This window comes from Geotrypetes seraphini, chromosome 3 (genome assembly GCF_902459505.1).
Source record: "Geotrypetes seraphini chromosome 3, aGeoSer1.1, whole genome shotgun sequence".
Taxonomy (NCBI): domain Eukaryota; kingdom Metazoa; phylum Chordata; class Amphibia; order Gymnophiona; family Dermophiidae; genus Geotrypetes; species Geotrypetes seraphini.
The window spans coordinates 54,678,145-54,697,886 of record NC_047086.1 but is presented as its reverse complement, the minus strand read 5'-3'; the positions used below and the strand labels follow the sequence as shown (position 1 = coordinate 54,697,886).

General features: G+C 47.7%; 1 protein-coding gene across 2 annotated transcripts in view; it reads left to right on the top strand.

The window, feature by feature from the left end:
- FAM135A (family with sequence similarity 135 member A) overlaps nt 1–19,742 on the top strand; it is a 277,151-nt gene that overhangs the window by 39,302 nt on the left and 218,107 nt on the right. For both annotated transcript variants that reach the window (XM_033936915.1, XM_033936914.1), the window contains exons 3-4: nt 4,683–4,803; nt 12,811–12,890. In XM_033936915.1, coding sequence (XP_033792806.1) covers nt 4,727–4,803; nt 12,811–12,890 — 157 coding nt within the window. In that variant the 5' untranslated portion in view covers nt 4,683–4,726. The remainder of the gene's footprint in view (nt 1–4,682; nt 4,804–12,810; nt 12,891–19,742) is intronic.

Here is a 19,742-nt window from a genome sequence, read left to right as displayed (position 1 = left end):
GGGGTTCTGTCATGGGGGTTGCAGCATTGGGGGTTGGTTTGGTGGGGGGGCCACCCAGTGGCAGGAAGGAGTGGGCTTCCCTACTTCCCACGATCTTCAAGGGCTAGGGTTCAGGAGCGTGGGGGTCCGGGTTTCCGAGGCAGGAGGGAGTGGACATCCCTTCTGCCTCTCTCTTTTTTTTTTCGGTGGCAATATGGCAGATCTGTCGGTAACAACTGTTGTTTTTTTCGGGTCATTTAAACTAATCGTTATTTTTTTGTGCATAGCGAAGTGATGGTAGGGCATCAGTTGGTGGAACTGTTTTTAATATTAATGACCTCATTTTAATAACTAATGAGGTCATTTGCATTGGTAGAGTTGAACAATGAATGCATGGGAAAGCATGCGGTGGACCATTTGGTACATCAGACCAGTAAATTAGATCATTGCTAAACCAGTCAAACTGGTTTATTGACAGTCATTAGACAGTTGGAGAGTTTTGTGCATCCGGGCCAGAGAGATGGGGCCTTGTTGGTACAAGAGGGAGAAGGAGAGAGATGGGGCAATGCAGTAATGTGGGATGAAGAGATGAGGCATTCCTGGATAATGGAAGATGGTAAGAAAGAGACAGGACAGTGGTGGGAGGGGAAAGTCAGAGGGGTGATGCTAAATGTGATTGAAGGAGACAGAATAGGGCAGTGGTGGAAGGTTGGGGAGAGAGAGTAAATGACAGTAGATAAAGACCTGAATGGTCCATCCAGTCTGCCCAACACTCACACTCAGTAAACACCAAAAAGTCCAACAGGACAGAGAATCTACGGCTATAAAACAGTACAAAATGAAGTGGGAATGGACAATGAACACTCCACTGAAGATCACTGATGTAAAACCAACTTGTTTATTTCAGAAAAGGACACAAGCAGAAGCTGTGGACCTGACATAGCATTGTGTTTTGGTGTCTGAGAAACGCCTGCATCAGGGGGTCACTAAACATAAAAACATAACACAACATATTAAATCACATCATATAAAAATTAAAACATTAAAAAAAAAAAAATTTTTTTCATAAGCCATACAAATAAATCAATACCAGAGGCCAATCAAATAAATAAATACATATAAATACAATGGATGATAAATATGTCAAAAATATGTATATACGACGAACAAAACATATGATGATGTATATGCAAATTCATAAAAATGAAACAAAACCTGTGGCTTATATGTTCACAGATGACAGGTCTGGGATAAAACAAAGCTGTGAAGTAAAAATATGGAAATAGGACCATCAAAATACCATATTTCATCGGGAGAAAAACTCTAAAAAAAAAAACAAAACTACAGCATAACAATATAAGACAACAAAAGAGCAGAAAACATGTAGCTGAGTAAGAAAACTTCAAAAGCTATTTGATTGAAAGAACAAATTTTGTAACAAGCTAGCAACCATCCAGAATGTTAATGTAGAAAGTCTCAAGTGTATCACTAAGTAACTTTGTAACAAAACAGCAACTTTATAGAATGTTAATACAGAGAATCTCGAGTGTAACATTTCATGCATTGTAAAACCTGAACTGAAGAAAGATGAAGGTGAGCATAAAGAGAAATATGAAAAGCCACAGGTAAGGAGAAAAAAAGGGGGCCGAGAGAGAAAAAAAAGAAAGAGGAGAAAATCCACACCAAAGGAAAATAAGCCAAAAGAACCAACATAATAAAAATGATGAAATAAGAAGCAATAAGAAAAAGGAGAGAGAGATGGTAGACAGTGGGATGGAGGGAAGGAAAAGAAAGGGAGAGAAGAAGGATGGGGAATGGTGTGAATGGGAGTTGGAACGAGAAAGGGAGAGATTGTGCACCTTGGGGAGGTAGGGAAGGAGAGAGATGGGATGGGAAGAGAAAGGGAGAGTTGGTGTACCCAGGAGAGCTGGAGAAGGAGTGAGGGAGGGAGAGAGATGAGATGGGAGAACAGTTGGGAAGAGAAAGGGAGAGATAATGGGCCTGGAGGTGGTAGAGAGGGAGGGAAAGAAGCTGGATGGGAGTGCATTCTGGAAGAAAAAGAAGCTGGACTTGGGAGAGAGGGAAGGGAGGGAAAATGTGGGGGAGAAGGGATGGAGAGATGCAATATCTCTTTCCTCTTTCTATCCCATTGTTCAAAAAAGAGGGTGGGGAAGAAGAACAGGAGAGAGAGAGAATAATGTTGGGCCATGTGCGGTGGGGTGAGAGAGGAGGACCCACACTGGGTAGGAAGGAATAGAGATGGGACAGGAAGATGCTAGGGAGTGGAAGGAAAGGGACAGGGAAATGTCAGGCAATGAGAGTGAGGTGGACTACAAGAGTGGAGAAAAGGAATTCTGGAAATGGTAGAACCAAGTTGGAGAGTTGAAAAGTGGGGGTGGCAAGAAGATGAGTAAGCAGTTCAAAAGTGGGGGTGGCAAGAAGATGAGTAAGTGGAAAATAGTGAGTACAGAGGTAGAAATGTGGTATAGATGGAATTAAATAGGCTAGGAAAGGAATAAGATGGGAAATGGGAGAGCTAGGGACTGAGAGGAGATGAAAAATTGATAAGTGGCTGAAAATGAAAACGGAGAAGAGTTAGAAAGAAAGTGAAATTTTGGGTGGACACAAACAAAAAAGGGAGAAAGGAGCTGTAAGAGAAAAAGACAGGCATAGTGAGGGAATAGAACAAGAGAGAAAAGAAATGGGCATTGAATACTGGAAAGAGAATTAGCAGAATACAGATAAGAATTCAGAAAAGAGAAACTGGGACCAAAATGATGGAAAAAAAATGTCTTGACGGCAAAGGTAGAAAAAAGTGTTTTATTTTGAATTTATAAGCTGGAATATGTTAACTTTTGGATATGTGCATCACAGATGTTTTTGTATTGTATTCAGTGACATAGCCAGATGGATGATTTGGTGGTGGTAGTGCTTTGTGCTTATTTGGATCAGTTTTTCTGTACAAGTTTATCTTTATTTGAACTGTCAAAAAAATTTTTTAAATGCAAATGAAAAAAAAAAGTCTTATCAGCAGGGGGTAGAGCTAGGTGGGACAAGGTGGACAGGGGCTAGGGGAGGGCTCCTACTGAACCTGTCTGCACCAGAGCCCGGATTTGCTAAAACATGCCCTTTTCTTCCTTTCTCATCCCCCAGATCAATTTTCACCACTGCCCATTTCTCCTTCTATCACCCCTCTCCAACACCATGCCACATCTCTCTCTCCATCACTATGCCCAACATTCCTCCCCTTGCATCCCCTTCAATTGATCCTTCTGTTCCCTCTTATAAGATCATGAAGGACATAGAGAAAGTGGAGAGGGACAGATTCTTCAAACTTTTGAAAACTACAAGAACGAGAGGCCATTCAGAAAAATTAAGAGGGGACAGATTCAGAACCAGTGCTAAGAAGTTCTTCTTCACCCAAAGGGTGGTGGACACCTGGTATGCGCTTCCAGAAGGTGTGATAGGACAGAGTATGGTATTGGGGTTCAAGAAAGGATTGGACAATTTCCTGAAGGAAAAGGGGATAAAAGGGTATAGATAGGAGATTACTATACAGGTCCTGGACCTGATGGGCCGCCGCGTGAGTGGACTGCTGGGCATGATGGACCTCTGGTCTGACCCATCAGAGGCACTGCTTATGTTCTCTCCACGACCATATCCAACATTTCTCCCTCTCATCCTTCTATTCCCCATGCATCTCTACCTCCCTCCTCTCTATGCCCAATTTTCCTCTTTCTTTCCCCATGTGCACCATCTCTTTCCCTCTCACTCACACACTCAGGCCCAACAATTGTTCTTTTCTATTCCCTCCCTCCTTCCTATGTCACAAGTTAGTGCCCCCTTCCTCCCTCTCTCCTTCCTATTTATTTATTTTAGTATTTATATACCACTTATAGCCTAAGTGGTTTACATTCATTAATTAAGTATTTCTCCCTATCTGTTCAGGTGGGTGTCCTGAGTTCCTATGTCCCCCTTGCTACCTTCCAGCCTTTGTCCCACCCATTTCCTCCCTCCACTGAAGCCTGCCTGCCCCCAAGCCAACCCGTTGCCGATTCTTCCTCTCACCCGGTCTGCCGCCACTGCCCCCTGCCCGTTTCATTTAATTACCCACCGCTGCTGCCGCAACTCCAGGAAGGTAGTTGATTGCACACCGCTGGCCCGCAAGACTTCCCCCCCGTTGTCAATTCTGACGTCGGAGAGAAGTTCTGGGCCAGCCAAGCAGCGATTGGCTGGATTGGACCTTCTCTCCGACGTCAGAATTGACATCAAGGGGAAGGCTTGTGGGCTGGCGGCATTCAAGTGCTGTATGCACCTAGCCCTTCCCTTTCCAGAGTTGCATCAACGGGGGGGTGGGTGGTTATTAAATGGAGCGGATGGGCCGGGGGTGGCAGGGAGGAATCGGCAGTCAGCCCGCATACCCCCAACAGGCAGTCCGCGCACCCCCTAGGGTACGTGGATTGCAGGTTGAAAAGCACTGGTCTTGGAGATAGAGACTCGTTTTCAAAACACTTTCTTAGACACACAAAATACGATAGAAACTTATGGTACTTTGTGTGTCTTAAGTGCTTTAAAAATGAGCCCCATAGTGAATTTGCCTTGTGTCACAACGAGGTTCACAGGACTTCAGATTTTCTATAACTGCTAGGCCATTCTCTTTCCTCTTTTATAATATTTCTTGTGGCTTTTATTTTTGTTTTCAGTATCTGATGTGCTTACAGCAGCTCTTGACATCTGCATCAAAACAATGAGTGAAATTCAGGCTACAGTGGAATTCTCTGTGGAGCTCCACAAGTTCTACAATGTGGATTTATTTCAAAGAGGGTGGGTATTCTTGAGGCATGGTTCAAGTATTTATTTAAAAATATTGTTGCATGTTGAATTGGTTGTTTGTAAATACTGTATGAGGGGCGTTCAATAATTTATCTACCTCAGTATGAAAGAGAAGAGTTTTCAAAAAAGTTTTATTTTTCAGTATAGTCCCCTGATAGCTCCATATACTTCATCCACTTTTCCTTCAACGACTTAACCCCTTTGAAAAGAATTCTTCTGTTTGACCTTCAAACCAAGACGTAACATCTTCCTTGACATCTTCATCACTTGAAAACCGCTATCCACGGAGAGAGTTCTTCAAAGCTTGGAACAGGAAATAATCCAAGGGAGCCAGGTCAGGACTGTAGGGTGGATGGTTCAACTGCTGAAACCCATATTCTCGGATGATAGCCTGTAATTGTTGTGACATGTGCATATTGTCGTGAAGAAGTAGCACACCTGCTGTGAGTTTTCCTTGCCTTTTCTCCTTGATTAACTCCCACAAAGTGATCACTGTGTTGGCAAATTCTCCCTGGTTATGGTTGCCTTGTATGACATGAACTCCAGAAGCAAAAATCCTTCATCATCCCAGAAGACAGTTGCCTGCAGATTTTTCTGTCTTACAACTTTTTTGGGATGGGGAATGATTTTTGCTTCCACTGCAGTGACTCCATTTTGGATGTAGTATCTCTGTGATAGATCCAAATCTCATCTCCAGTCTCCAAAGATAAAAAGCTTTCACTTGGTCTTCATGGAGCATCTCCAAGTTCTCCTGACAGCATTGGAGCCTCATGGCCTTCTGACATGGTGTCAGCATTCTTGGAAATCATCTTGCACTAACCTTGGACATGCCCAACTTGTCATGAATTATTTTTCAAAATGTACTTGTTGAGATGCCCGTTTCTTCAGCTATTTGGAAAACCTTAATTCATCTGTCTGACAAAATTAAATCCTTGACTTTCTTGTACATTTCTGTGGAAGTTGTTTTCACAGTACGTCTAGTATCTTCAATGGACTCTACCCCACTTAAACTGCTTGCTCCAAAATTTTACTTTGTAGGATGATGGGGCAGACTCACCATAAACTGCAGTCATGGATTCATAGATCTCTTTGGCTTTTCCTCTTCTGTTGTGAGAAATTTTATCACTGAACAGTGCTGTAAAAAAATTGATCTGTTTCTTACTTGATTCGCATGAGAACTTTCCTGACATCTGTCTCTTGGAATGTTAGACTCGCACTGAGCCACAACTGTGCATGAGTAACCTTGAGACACGTATCAACACACTTGCTACTTTCTTTCATACTTGGGTAGATAAATTATTGAATGCCCCTCATATGTACACAAAAGGTAATGTCAAAAATTCAAAGGATATGCAAAATCTGTTTTCTTATGACAAAGGTGGACCACACTGAAAATTCATTTATTAACTGAAATAAAGCCTTGGCATCTAGTATATTGGCTCTGCAGTATCTTCTTTGGATTTCAAAATCTGTTTCCTGCCAACCCTCTTGTCAGTAATGCTACCCTCTTCCCTTTTCTCATTTTGATCTGTGTTTTGTTGCTGCGGAGATGTATTAAGTTTTTCAAAGATGTTGTTTTTATTGTTTTTGTTTTTTAATTACACAGGTTAACACATCATTTTCATCAGAGTTAATGTTGGTTGAGTTTTGTAGTATTTTTCATGCCGATTTTAAATCTGTGTTTTAGTTTTTCACTAGCACATCACATTTTTGTGATGAAGCTCATTATATAGAATTATAAATGTTAATTGGGCGTTTATAGGATAAATGTATAAGGAGGGTTAAAGTTCTCTCAATGCAAGACTTCTCAGATTTTGCCTAAGGGGGGGATCCTTCACCCAAGCAGTGTCCCTGCCTCATCACACGCCGGCTCCCTGTGTCAGCGACCCTTCAGAGCAGGATTGGGTTGATTGGAACTCTCTTTCCTTGCCTTTGTTTTCGCTGGGCTCTTCTGCAACGGTGGATGATGTGGGATCCCTTTCAGGGTCCAGCATCCAAGAGGCAGTGTGGCGGTAGATCACGGTGATGATTCCTTCATGCTTGGCCTTTTAAGGTCAGCTTTAGTCTCCCATGTCATTTCTGACACCTTGTCTATACTGAAGCTCAATGCCCAGCCTTCCACCTTGCAGTGTTCCATCATGTGCAGCACTAATGCAAAGACAAATTTTTTGCTGGCTCACCTGAATCTTACCTCTTTGGTCACTGACCAGTGGGAGAATCCTGAAGGCTTTCTTAAAGTGGCCAAAGCTTGTCTTGGCTCTATCCTATGGCTCCAAACTTCTAGCAGCTCTTTGTCCGATTGAAGGTGGACTCTGCAGTGACGCAAGTGACCGAGCACACCTCACTTCCTAGTAAAAGTGGAGTGATGCTGAAAGATGTGCGGGACCACAGAGTAGATGCAGTCCTGAAAAGACAGTTTGAAGTGCTAGCTTTGGGTATCAAAGCTGCAGCAGTGGCCTCCTTTATGACACGCACCTGCCATAACATACTTCAGATAAGTCCCTCGGAGCTTGGGATTTCCTGACCCCACATGTTTAAGGAGGGTGTGGATTTCATGGCCAATGCTCTTTATGACATCATTAGAGTCTTGGGTAAAGTTTTAGCTTACTCAATTTCGGCCTGCCGGATGCTCTGGACCGGACAATGGTTGGGTGGGTAACTTGGGCTCCAAGGCCAATATTAGCAGATTACCCTTCATGGCCAGTGTGGCAGATCGTGCCCCAAGTACCTCTCAGATAGTAGAAACTGATGACCTGCCAGAGGCAATGGAAGCAATTTTCATGCCTTCAGCTTTCAAGATTCTACATGGCGTCCTTCCTCCCGTTATCCCACTCCCGTTATCCCACTCTTCTGGAATTCCTCAAACCCGCTCTCTTCTAGACCCTTCCAAAAACTGAAACTATCTTTCCCATCTATAAAAGGTATATCCCGCGCTGGAAAACTTGGAACATCCCTCCCCTTTAGAACCACGGAACTCTGGAACAACCTCTCATCCCCGCTCAGAAATTCTAGCTCCCTCCAATCCTTCCGTAAACGCTTGAAAACTTGGCTCTTCTCAAAAATCTAATCTCCCGTTCTCTTGTACCCTGTCCCTCTCTATCTTCTCAGTCCCTCTCCTATATCCCTTCTTTGTAGTTCCTTTCCTCTCAACCTCTGTAAACCGTGCCGAGCTCTGCGCATGCGGAGATGGTGCGGTATACAAACCTAAGGTTTAGTTTAGTTTAGTTTAGAGCTCGCCAGTTTTCCTCTGGCTATTACTCTGAGACCTTTTCAGGACTGCCGATCCTCCTCGAATCAGAGGGCGGCTGTCAGCATTCAGGGACAAATTGGAGCAGATCTCGTCTGATCACTGGGTGCTGGACATTATCAGGGAGGGACACAGGATTGAGTTTTATCAGCCCCCTCCGGATCTGTTCCTTGATTCCTCAACCAGATGGCCAGAGAAACAGGTCAGAGTCTGAGCAACATTGCACCCCGACTCTTAGGCATTCATGCTTTAGAACCGGGCTCGGACAGATACTCTTTATGCTTCATAGTGCCCAAGAAAGGCACAGAAGATTGAAGGCCCATTCTGTATTTAAAATCTGTAAACGAGACCCTTAAAGTACCCCACTTTCACATGGAAACAGTTTGCTTCATCATAGTGGCGGTGACTTCAGAAGAGCTCCTTGCCTCTCTAGATTTAACAGAGGCATATCTTCACATTCCCATCTTTCCGGCTCACTGGAGATATCTGAGATTTCACATACTTCAGTACCACTTACAGTTTGTGGCATTCCCCTTCAATTTGGCCATAGCTCTTTGCACCTTTATCAAGGTAATGGTAGTTATAGCAGCCTACCTTCGCTGGATTACTGATGCCAGCTTCAGTGGCTGGGAGGCCCCCAACTGCAATTGTCTTCTCCAGGTCAAGTGGTCCATGTCGGAGAGCAAGTAGTCCATCAATCATCTGGAACAGAGCCATTTGGTTGGCCTTGCTTCAGTTGTAGTTTTTTCTGTTGAGGAAAACAGTCAGGGTGTTTTCGAACAATGCCTATGCCTTATGTAAATAGATGGAGGCACCAGAAACACATGCCTCCACTTGGAGGCTCGGATGTTGTTCCAGTGGGCGGAACTTCACTTCCGAGCCTTCTCAATGGCCCATGTGGCAGGACTAGAGAATGTCCAAGCCAACTTTCTCAGCTGGCAGACCCTGGATCCCGGAAATTGTTTCAAAAGGTGTTTTCCCTCATAGTCCGGACTTGAGGCAAACCAGACATGGATCTCAGGCTATAGCCAAGAATATGAAACCAGCCTGCTTCTACAGTTGCAGAATTGAGTGGGGCAGCGCAGCACTGGATGCCCTGGCCTCCAGATCTGCTTCTCCATGTGTTTCCGCCAAGGGCCATGGTGAGTCAGATTTATCTGCATGTTAGCCACCCATCAGGGTCTGGTGATCTTGGTGGTGCTGGATTGGCCCCAAAGACCTTTGATATGCAGACCTGGTGTGTTTACAGAGAGGCAGACCTCTACAGTTGCTTGTTCTTCTAGGGCTTCCCAATCAAGGTCCGGTTCTTATGGAGAATCCAGTTGTACAGCATGGCTCTTGAGTGCATGGCCTTGATTCGGAAGGGTTATTTGGAGGTCATGGTTTTGACTTTCCTTAGGGCAAAGAAGCCAGTGATGGTTGTGGCTTATGCTAAGACCCGGAAAACCTTCCAGTTTTGGTGTGCCAAGGAGCAGGTGGAATCAGAGAGAGCTCCTGTGCCTGTGATTCTTGCCTTCCTGCAAGTTGGCCTTGAAAAGGGACTTGCGTTGTTGTCCCTCAAAGTGCAGATAGCCGGTATCTCGTGCTTTCAGGTTCAGAATGACCTTCGGTCTCTTGTTTCTCACCCGGATGCCCCTCGGTTTTCAGGGGGCTCTCAGACTGAGACCTCCATTGCACAGACCATTCCCGTCTTGGGACTTCAATGTGGTCTTGATGGGCCTGGCCCATGATCCTTATGAGACTCTTTCAGAAGCCACCCTGCTAGACCTTACGGTCAAGACAATGTTTTTAGTTGCCCTAGTCTTGGCAAGAAGGATCTTGAAATTGCTGATCCTCTCCTGCAGAGAGTCATTTCTCTGCTTCACTGAGTCAGATGTTTCTCTGCGCATGACTCCTTCCTTTCTTCTGAAGGTGGCTTCCACCTTCCATGTCAGTCAGGAAATCTGTTTGCCCAGCTTTCAGACTATGGGTTCCGCCAAACAGGACAAACTTTTGTGCAAGCTGGATATGTGCAGTGCCCTGTTCATCTACCTGAAGAGGACTAATGACCCCAGGCTTTCTGATCATCTTTTTGTTCTGATCAGTCACTTGAGGCCAGCCACATGGTGATCTCCTCTTCCTACATTTCTGCTGAGAAAGAGCTACCAATTTCCCTGGCAGCGCATTCCACCAAAGGTGTGACCTCTTATGTGGAATCTGAGGCCATTTTGCCTGATGAGATCTGCAGAGCTGCTACTTGGGCTACTCTTCACACTTTCACAAAGTTTTCAGAGTAGATGTTGCAGCTCAAGGATGCTGTATTTTGGTCCTTGGTACAACGGGCAGACTCATCTGTTCCTCCCTAAACGTATAGCACAGCTCTGCTACCTCACCTTAAGTATGGACTCCTGTGTATCCGCAACAGAGCGACAGATTAGGTTTTTACCTCGCTAATCTGGGTTCTGTTAGAATACAAAGGTGTCCATACAAAGGAGTCCCTGTGTGGACTTGTTTTGATTCGTCTGATTTCTGCCTTGGACATTGCCAGTATCCATCTCAGGACCTCTGCTTTTATACCTAAGATAAAGAACAGATGCGTTTCAGGTATTGGGGGTTTGCTTTTCTCTTCCTCCTGGTAGGGTCCCATAGCTCCTGCTTGTTGTTCTTAACATGTTGGATCTGAGTTACTCATTCGAGTGTTTGTTGTTCTCTGTTTACATGTTCAATGTTTATTGATCATTTTTCTATTTTCTAAGATTCAGAGCAAAGCAAAATGTGTTTCTTGCTGGGGAAGGTGCCTCTCCTTCTCTTATGTTTCAGTGGAGCTCGATTATTTTGGTACCAACTAAGGAGGGTGCTGTATTACACTGCAAAAGGGGAGGAATTATCAAGTTCTTAAAGGAATAGCCTTCTTCAGTTCATGGGAAGTGGGAATCGAAAGCTCAAGTATGGACTCCTGTGTATCCTAACAGAATCCAGATTGCCGAGGTAAGAACCTAATCTGTCATCGGTACTTGTGGGTTGTGCGCAGTACCATCTTTCTTACCGAAAGTGGTTTCCAGCTTCCATTTCAACCAAGAATTACGCTTCCCTGTCTTTATGTCCTCTGGATCGAGAGAGAGTGATCAGGCATTGAAATTGTTGGATGTGCGCAAACTCACACTGCGGTATCTAGAGGTTACATATGAATTTTGGTTGTCAGATCATCTGTTCGTATTGGCGGGGCCTGCCCGTAATGGTCAACCAACCTCAAAAGTGTCCTTTTCCAGATGGATCTGTGTGCCCATTTTTTCATCCTTTAACAGAAGTGGAAAATGTCTACCTGTATCCGTGGAGGGCACTCCAGCTTCTTCAGAGGCAGAATCTATGGCATTGACCCCAGAAGAAATCTGTAGAACTGCCATTTGGTCTTCCCTCCAAGCATTCACGAAGTTTTACAGGGTGGACTTTACAGCCAAACATAACTGTTATATGTTTAATGTTATGAACAGAACAGACGTTTCTTTTGGAGTTTCCCTGTACCCCTCCCTATTCTGTTTCCTCTCCTGTTTTGGTACGAATTGGAGGACAGGCCAGAAGGATGGGAGGCAGAGCAAAAGAATGCTATTGAAGTTTCCTAAAATAATTCTTGCGAAAAGGGATTGTCTGCTCACAGGTTCTGGAATGGAATGTGTTTATTAGAAAGAAGATTATCAAGATAAGAAGCCAATCTTTCCCTCTTCCCCCTCCTCCATCTAGCATCTTCCCTGTTTTTTCCCTCTTTCATCCTGCATCTGCCCTTTTTCTTTATCCCCTGTTCACCAGCATCTGCCCTTTCTCTCCCACTTCCATCCAGTGTTTGCCCCCTCTCTCCTCCCCGCTTCCATCCTGCATCTACCCCTTCTCTCCTCCCTGCTTCCATTTTTCGTCTGCCCCTTCCCTCCTCCCTGCTTCCATCCTGCGTCTGCCCCCTCTCTCCTCCCCGCTCACATCCTGCTTGTGCCCCCCCCTCTCTCCTCTCTTAAAGCATCTGGCTCCTTGCCCGATACCCCTGCTGCTGTTGCTACTGCTTCCCCAAACTAGAAACATGTGATGTCGAAGGGGCGGAGCCGGCAACAGTGGGTAAGTGCATGGCGGTCCTCTAGTTTGTATTTTGTTTTTCTGCTGCTGATTATTTGGGAAGGTAGCAGTAGCAGCAGTGGAAAACAGAAGCTGTAGGGTGGTGCCCTGGGTTTGCAGCTAGCCAGTTCAGCTGTGTAACCTCTTATCAGGGGGTACGCGGCCACGCAGCTTACAAATAACATTGGCCGCAGTGGAGGACTTCAGGGGCCGTGCGTTGGAGACCACTGGCCTAAGACGGATCTTGACTAGATATACTAGAGACTCCCGTTCGGTTGTGTCAAGCTGATGTATCTAAATATCTAGGGGGACTTTAGGACTCGATTACTTGGAAGAGAGAGAGCTTTTAGTAGGAGTTTTCTAAGAGGGAAGAACTCTTAAATATTATTGCTCAGTCACTAGAAGTGTTGGGATATTTGGTAATAACTACTTGAGTATAGTTAGCTACCCAAGTTATTATGGAGCTTTGTAGCTAGGCATGGAAAAATTTGGTGCTGGAAAGAACTAACTGATTATTTTATACTCCTGTAGCAAAGATAGTAGAGTACAAAGAAGGGAATAACTAGGCAAATTGAATGGGTCAGATGGTTGTTTTCTGCTGTTTATTATGTTAGTATGCTATGTGCATGACCTTCTGTACTTTACAAATGACTTTTATCTTATTGTCATTTCAGTTTTTACCAGATCCGGGCATCTATGAAAATTCCACCCAGAGTTCCACACAAAATTGAAGCTAGTTTGTTGCGTCCAACAGGTAAGCAGGAGTTTAAAATCTGTTTTAGTACAGATATGAAAATGTATAGAAATAAAGCTTATATAGAACAAAATAAAAGGAACAGAAACCCCACGTAAAATCCAATAAAGAGAGAACAAGTGGGGAATGGGATAGAACACGTCAACCTTGGGACAAACAATCTTTTATTTCTATAAATTCAAAATATATACAGAAGAACATGAATAAAAACACATGTATAAAAGTCCTATGGACGCATTGTCCTTATATTGAAAGGATCCAGTCAATGACCCGACACGGTCCATGTTTCGGCCCCCGTTCCCCCCCCCCCTGGTGGAGGCCTGCCTCAGGGGTGTGTCTGTTGGTCCACTAGATGTTACTCCATTGCTGGGAATACAAACTTTTAAAAAATCTAAGAGCATGTACAAGGCTCGTAGAAAATCCAAAGGGCAAAATCAACAGGGAGACCTCTGTGTACCCTGTTGATTTCACCCTTTGGATTTTCTACGAGCCTTGTACATGCTCCCAAAAAGTTTATTCTTTAGTGGCGCAGGTTTACTGTGCACTTCTCTCCTCAGTGGCAGGGTAGTGCTGAAGGACGCTCAGGACTGCATAGTGGATTTTTGTCCTCGAGCACCTCTGACTCAGCGGCTGCCAGGCTGAAGGTGGCAACAGCTTCTTTTGTGGACAGAGTTTGTCACTCGAAGCACCGCCATGATCCTGATACTACACTTCTCCCTCTGTATTCGCTGTGATATTGGATTAACAGAACCACAAATACAGAAAAAACGCAAATAACTTTTTCATATGTTATTCGCTGTTTTCTATTGAAACCCATCGTGAATATGGTGAAACTGTGAATAACATGGTGGGAGAACTGGCCTTTTTCTGAAGGAGAGGCATAAGACGGTGAAGAAAGTGCTGGGAATCAGTGATTTTCTCTGTAAACGCTTGGAATCAGCGATTTCTCTATGCAAGCTGATGTAATTTGGGGGGAGGAGCCAGCAAGCTAAAAACCGTGAATAATCAAAACTGCGAATGCTGAAACTGCGAATACGGAGGGAGAAGTGTATTGTGTTCCAGGATCTCTGTATGATACACTATAGGATATTTTCAAAGTATTTATCGACCTGTCGACCTATTCCATTTCAGCAGTGATCCGGAGACAACTCCTCTAGAGCAACTCTGAGTAGATTGCCTTTCAGAGGGCAATTGCTGTTTGGCAAAGATTTGGATGACCTTATGGCTAGTGTGCAGGACTGTAAGCCCAAGTCTTGCCAGATAATAGGCCTCGACCCTCCATGGGATCGGGGTACCCTAGCTTCATCCCCTCAGACATTCCCATCAGGACTATGGGGGCTCCTTAGGGCAGCGTTCTTCCCAGTGTTCAAAGGTTCGGTGGTTCCTCGCGCCAGTTGTCAACATGGAGCTGTCCTGCAGTGGTTTCTAAGGAACAATTCTGATGCTAGGCCGCTGGCTGCTTTGCAGATCGGGAGTAGCTCTCGGCCTTTCTGGCAGAATGGCTGGCTATCACCTCAGACCATTGGGTCCTTGAGGTTCTTCAGTACAGCTACAAGCTAAAGTTTTATCATCCCCTGACAGTTATTTTCTGGTCTCCCCTGTTGGGAGGCCAGAAAAGGCGATCCGGGTAGAGGCCATGATCCGAAGGTTGCTGGACATTGCTGCCAAAGAGCCCATTCCGGATCAAGATTCATTCTCCATGAGATACTCGATATACTTCAGCATGCCAAAGACTGGACCTGAAGCGGTCAGTGCGGACAGAACCTCGATGGAGACTGACTCAACTGAAGTTGGTTGGGCTGAGAACTTTTCAACACCTCCTCATACATTGGGCTGTTTTGGGGCTGCTTTTTCAAGGTAATTGGGTGGGATTTTAAAAAAAAGTATCTGACAACACTGTAGGGAGGAGAAGTGCAGCAGACAGATTTGATGAACGAACAAGACAGATTCAGAACTTAATTGGTGTGACAATTTTTCTTATTGTATATTGCCAAAGTAATATCTACAGCAGTTAAGACTTTGCATTGAAGAATACTGAGCTAAGTGAGAGAAGCAGGGTGTGGAGCTGTGTGAGATGAGTGCAGAAAACAAACACAAAGTTTTCTCTCTGCCCTCCCCCTTCCAACTCAAAATATAAATTCTTTAGCTGATGAGGATCCCCAAGCTTCATCTGCTGAAGACTTCCTGCAAAGATGGTTAGAACTCCCTTTTCTTTAGCACTCTCCAGACCAGTAGAGGTTAATCTTTACAAATGGGTATATATCCAATCATGACCAGCAGGTGGAGACTGAAAACAAAACTGTGGGACAGTATATAATATACTCCCTTCTCTATTTACCTCAGTCTTCTTTCAGTCTCCAGCAGGTGTTGAGTGATCTGTACCCATCTCCCTTGGTAGGGCTGTTGGAATTTGTTTAGGGGGTTTCTAGTCCCTGTTTTTGGCCGGACAGAGCTTGGGCGGGCCCTGTTTGGGGGTCCGTCCGACCTCGGGGGTGTCAAACCCGGCGGGTCTCGAGCGGGGTCCCTCCCCCCACTTCCTCCACCTCCCCACATTTTTCTAGAGGAGCCTCAGCAGTAAGCCTTGCCCCCTAAATCAAGCAAGGCATATTGCTTCGAGAGCCTGTGGAGTCTGTTCTGTAAAAAAAAAATAAAAATCCTGAGGTAGTGCTGGTCTGGAAGGTTGTTTCCCTTTAAGAAAACTGTATTTTACAGTATTTTTTTCATCTAACTGGCACTTTGTTTCTAGCTAGGTCGCGTATGGAGCAATTGTGCCCTTCTCCGGGGGAGTGGGACACAATTAGGTCCAGCCGCGAGGCACTCGCGGCCGGCCTGAACTCGGCGGTTTGGGCCGGTGAGGTGGTGGAGCTCCGTCGGCAGCGGCTGCAGGCGCCCAGAGCTCCCCGCCGATGGTGCCTCGCGAGTCGGCTGGGAGCAGTGGGGAAGCCCGGTCTTCCCCAACCGCCCACGGAGGGATTCCCCGAAGGATTCCCTCTCAGCTGATTTTTTGACAGCTGATGCCGACTTGCCTGTTTTAGCGGCTGGGACTGTTCAGGCTTCTCAGCCGCTACAGGCTATGGAGGGAGCATTTTTGGTGGGAAAGTCGCCATTTTCACAGTCTGGCCCCTCCATTTTGTCTTCCACCTCAGGTGACCTTCCCCCTGTATAGGAAAAACAGGGGCAGATTTCTGCTGGGTCCCCTGCTGTGGCAGGGAGTTCCTTGGGACCCTCGGGGGGGGTTTTCCCCTGATTTCTTTTTTTTCTTTGTGCAGAGCCTATTTTCAGGCGGCTGGGGGTCCCGGATGCGCCCAAGGGGTTTCGGGGAGTGGGGTTTCCTCCGCACTCCCTGCAGCTTTGCCTCTCTCGTCTGTTGTGGCGTCCCCTCCTCCTCCCTTGTCCAAGCGTCCGCGGGTGTCTTGGGACTAGGATTTATGGTCTGAGGAGCGTGTCGGTTTGGATGAGGACCTGGACCCTTTTGAGGATTTCCAGGACCCTCTCGAGGGGACGGCCGCTGGCGGCGGGTTGTTGGGTTTCCCGTCCTCCGGTGAAGAGGCGTCCGTGGTGCGCCTTTTTCAGAGAGATGAGCTACCGGACCTGATTCCACAGGTTTCTTCGGTGTTGCGTTTTGAGGATGCGCCGCCGGAGACTCCGCGGTTGGGGGACCCTCTGCTTCGGGGGATCCGTACCGTTTCCCGCTCTTTTCCCATGCATCAGGATATTCAGGATATTGTACTGGAACAGTGGAAAACGCCGGAGGCGCCGTTTCGTTTGGCGCGCGTCATGGCTCGTTTGTATCCCATTTCATAGGGGGATCGGGCTACTTTAACATCGCCAGTCGTAGACGCGGTGGTCTCGGCGATTTCTAAGCGGCATACCGTGCCTGTTGAGGGCGGTTCTGCCTTGCGGGACTCTGAGGAGCGCAAGTTGGAGAACATTCTTAAGCAAAATTTTCAGGTCTCTGCCTTTGGGGTCCAGGCGGCTATTTGTGGGGGGCTGGTGGCTCACGCCATGTTTTGGTGGGCTGAGCGTGTCCTGGATCGGGAGTCTGATGACTGGTCTTTGGTGGATCAGGAGGTGGCGAAGATTGAGATGGCTGCCTCGTTCCTCTCAGATGCTCTTTATGACTTGGTGCGGATCTCGGCTAAGTCTATGGCCTTTGACGTGGCCGCGCGGCGTATTTTGTGGCTGCGCGCTTGGTCGGCGGATGCTGCGTCCAAAGCTAAGCTTACTAAATTTCCCTTCCGGGGGTTTTTTTTTGTTTGGGGAGGAATTAGATAAGTTGCTTCAGACTCTGATGGATTCAAAGGTGCCCCGTCTGCCTGAGGACCGTGCCCGCCCTGCTTCTCGGGGTGGCATTGCCCGGGGGCGTTTGCGGGAGTTTCGCAAGTATCGCCCTGGGCATGGGGCTGCTTCTTTCCCGGCTCCAGGGTTTTCCCGGGGTCAGTTCTTCCAGCGCATGCAGCCCTTTCGGGGTGCCCGTCGGGGGGCAGGGAATCCCTCCGCCGGTTCCCCCGCTTCCCGTCCTGCACAATGACTCCTTGCCGGCGCCCCCTTTGGTTCCGGTGGGGGCCCGGCTGTGCGACTTTTTCCCCAAATGGGCCGAGATCACGTCCGATCAGTGGGTCCTGGAGGTGGTGCGGGACGGTTATGCCCTGGAGTTCGCCCGCTCTCTGCCAGTCCTTTTCCTAGCCTCTCCATGTCAGACTCCTTGGAAGATGCAGGCTTTTCGCCAGACCCTTCAGCGCTTGCTAGATCTCAAGGCAGTTGTTCCAGTGCCCCCTCCGGAGTGGGGCACTGGCAGGTACTCCATTTACTTTGTGGTGCCCAAGAAGGAGGGGACCTTTCGGCCCATCCTGGATTTGAAGGGGGTCAACAGAGCTCTCAAGATTCCCTCTTTTCGCATGGAAACTCTGCGGTCGGTCATTCTGGCGGTTCAGCCGGGGGAGTTTCTCACTTCTCTCGATCTGACGGAGGCCTACTTGTATGTTCCCATTCGGGCCTCTCATCAGCGCTTCCTTCGCTTTGCGATCTTGGGTCGGCACTATCAGTTCCGTGCGCTTCCCTTTGGTCTGGCCACGGCTCCCCGGACGTTCACCAAGGTGATGGTGGTCGTCGCGGCGGCCTTGCGCTCGGAGGGCATTCTGGTGCACCCCTACCTGGACGACTGTTTGATTCGGGCAAAGTCGTTGCAGGAGAGCTCCCGGGTTACGGCTCGGGTGGTGGAGTTTCTCCGGTCGCTGGGCTGGGTGGTCAGCCTTTCCAAGAGTCGGTTGGTCCCGGCTCAGCGTCTGGAGTACCTTGGGGTTCTGTTCGACACCTCCTTGGGGAAGGTCTTCCTTCCAGGGGCCCGGGTGAACAAATTGCAATCTCAGATTCGCCTGCTTTTGGCGTCCCGGTGTCCTCGGGCATGAGATTTCCTCCAAGTCTTGGGGTCGATGGCGGCGTCCCTGGACGTGGTGAGGTGGGCGCGGGCCCACATGCGTCCTCTTCAGTATGCTCTGCTCCGGAGGTGGTCACCCCAGAGGCACGGTTTGGAGGTTCCTGTCCCCCTGCGAGGCGTGGCGTGCTGCAGTCTGCGTTGGTGGCTCCGGACCCCTCACCTGGTTCAGGGGGTGGGTCTGGATCTCCCGCAGTCGACGGTGCTCCTTACGGATGCGAGTCTCCTCGGTTGGGGGGCTCAGTGTTTGGGTCATTCAGCTCAGGGCACCTGGTCCACGGAGGAGGCCTCCTGGTCGATCAACGTGTTGGAGACCAGGGCGGTCCGTCTGGCGCTGTTAGCTTTCCGCTCCCTTTGGTTGGGCAAGTCAGTCAGAGTCCTGTCGGACAATGCCGCGGCGGTGGCTTATGTCAATCGTCAGGGGGGCACCAAGAGCACTCAGGTGGCGCAGGAGGCGGCTCGGCTCATGTTTTGGGCGGAGTCCCATCTTCTGGACCTCGGCCTCTCACATAGCCGGGGTAGAAAATGTTCAGGCGGACTTCCTCAGTCGTCACTTCTTGGATCCAGGAGAGTGGTGTCTCGGCTCCGTGGCGTTTCAGTTGATAGTGCAGGCTTGGGGGCAGCCCCTGATAGACCTGATGGCCACGAGTGGCAACACCAAAGTGCCCCGCTTCTTCAGTCGTCGCAGGGACAGTCTGGCCGAGGGTCTGGATGCTCTGGTCCAACCGTGGCCAACGGAGGGGCTGTTGTATGTGTTCCCTCCTTGGCCATTAGTGGGCAGAGTACTTCTTCGCATTGTTCACCATCCGGGTCTGGTGGTTCTGGTGGCTCCGGATTGGCCTCGACATCCGTGGTATGCGGATCTGGTGAGGCATCTGGTGGCGGATCCTCTTCCTCTGCCTCTCTTGGATGATCTTCTGACACAGGGTCCCATTCCCATGTTCGACCCGTCTCTCTTCTGTCTTACGGCTTGGCTCTTGAAAGGGGTCGCCTTAGTAAGAAGGGATATTCAGATAAGGTGATCTCTACGCTCTTGGGGTCCCGGAGGCTTTCTACCTCTCGGGCTTATGTGCGGGTTTGGCGTCGGGCGCGGGGAGTGGTCTCTTTTCGCGTTTCCCTGCCTACCATTCTAGAGTTCTTGCAGGATGGCCTGGATAGAGGCCTGGCTTGGTCTTCTCTCCGGGTTCAACTTGCGGCCCTGTCGGCTTTTCGAGGGTTGGTGACAGGTCAGCGTTTGTCGGCCATTCCTGATGTGATTCGCTTTTTGCGGGCAGCCAAGTTGCTCAGGCCTCCCCTACGGCTCTCTGTTCCCTCTTGGGATCTCAATCTGGTTCTCTCTGTTTTGGTGCGCCCGCCTTTCGAGCCGTTGGATGGCTGTTCTTTGAAGGACCTTACTCTGAAGGCGGTCTTTTTGGTGA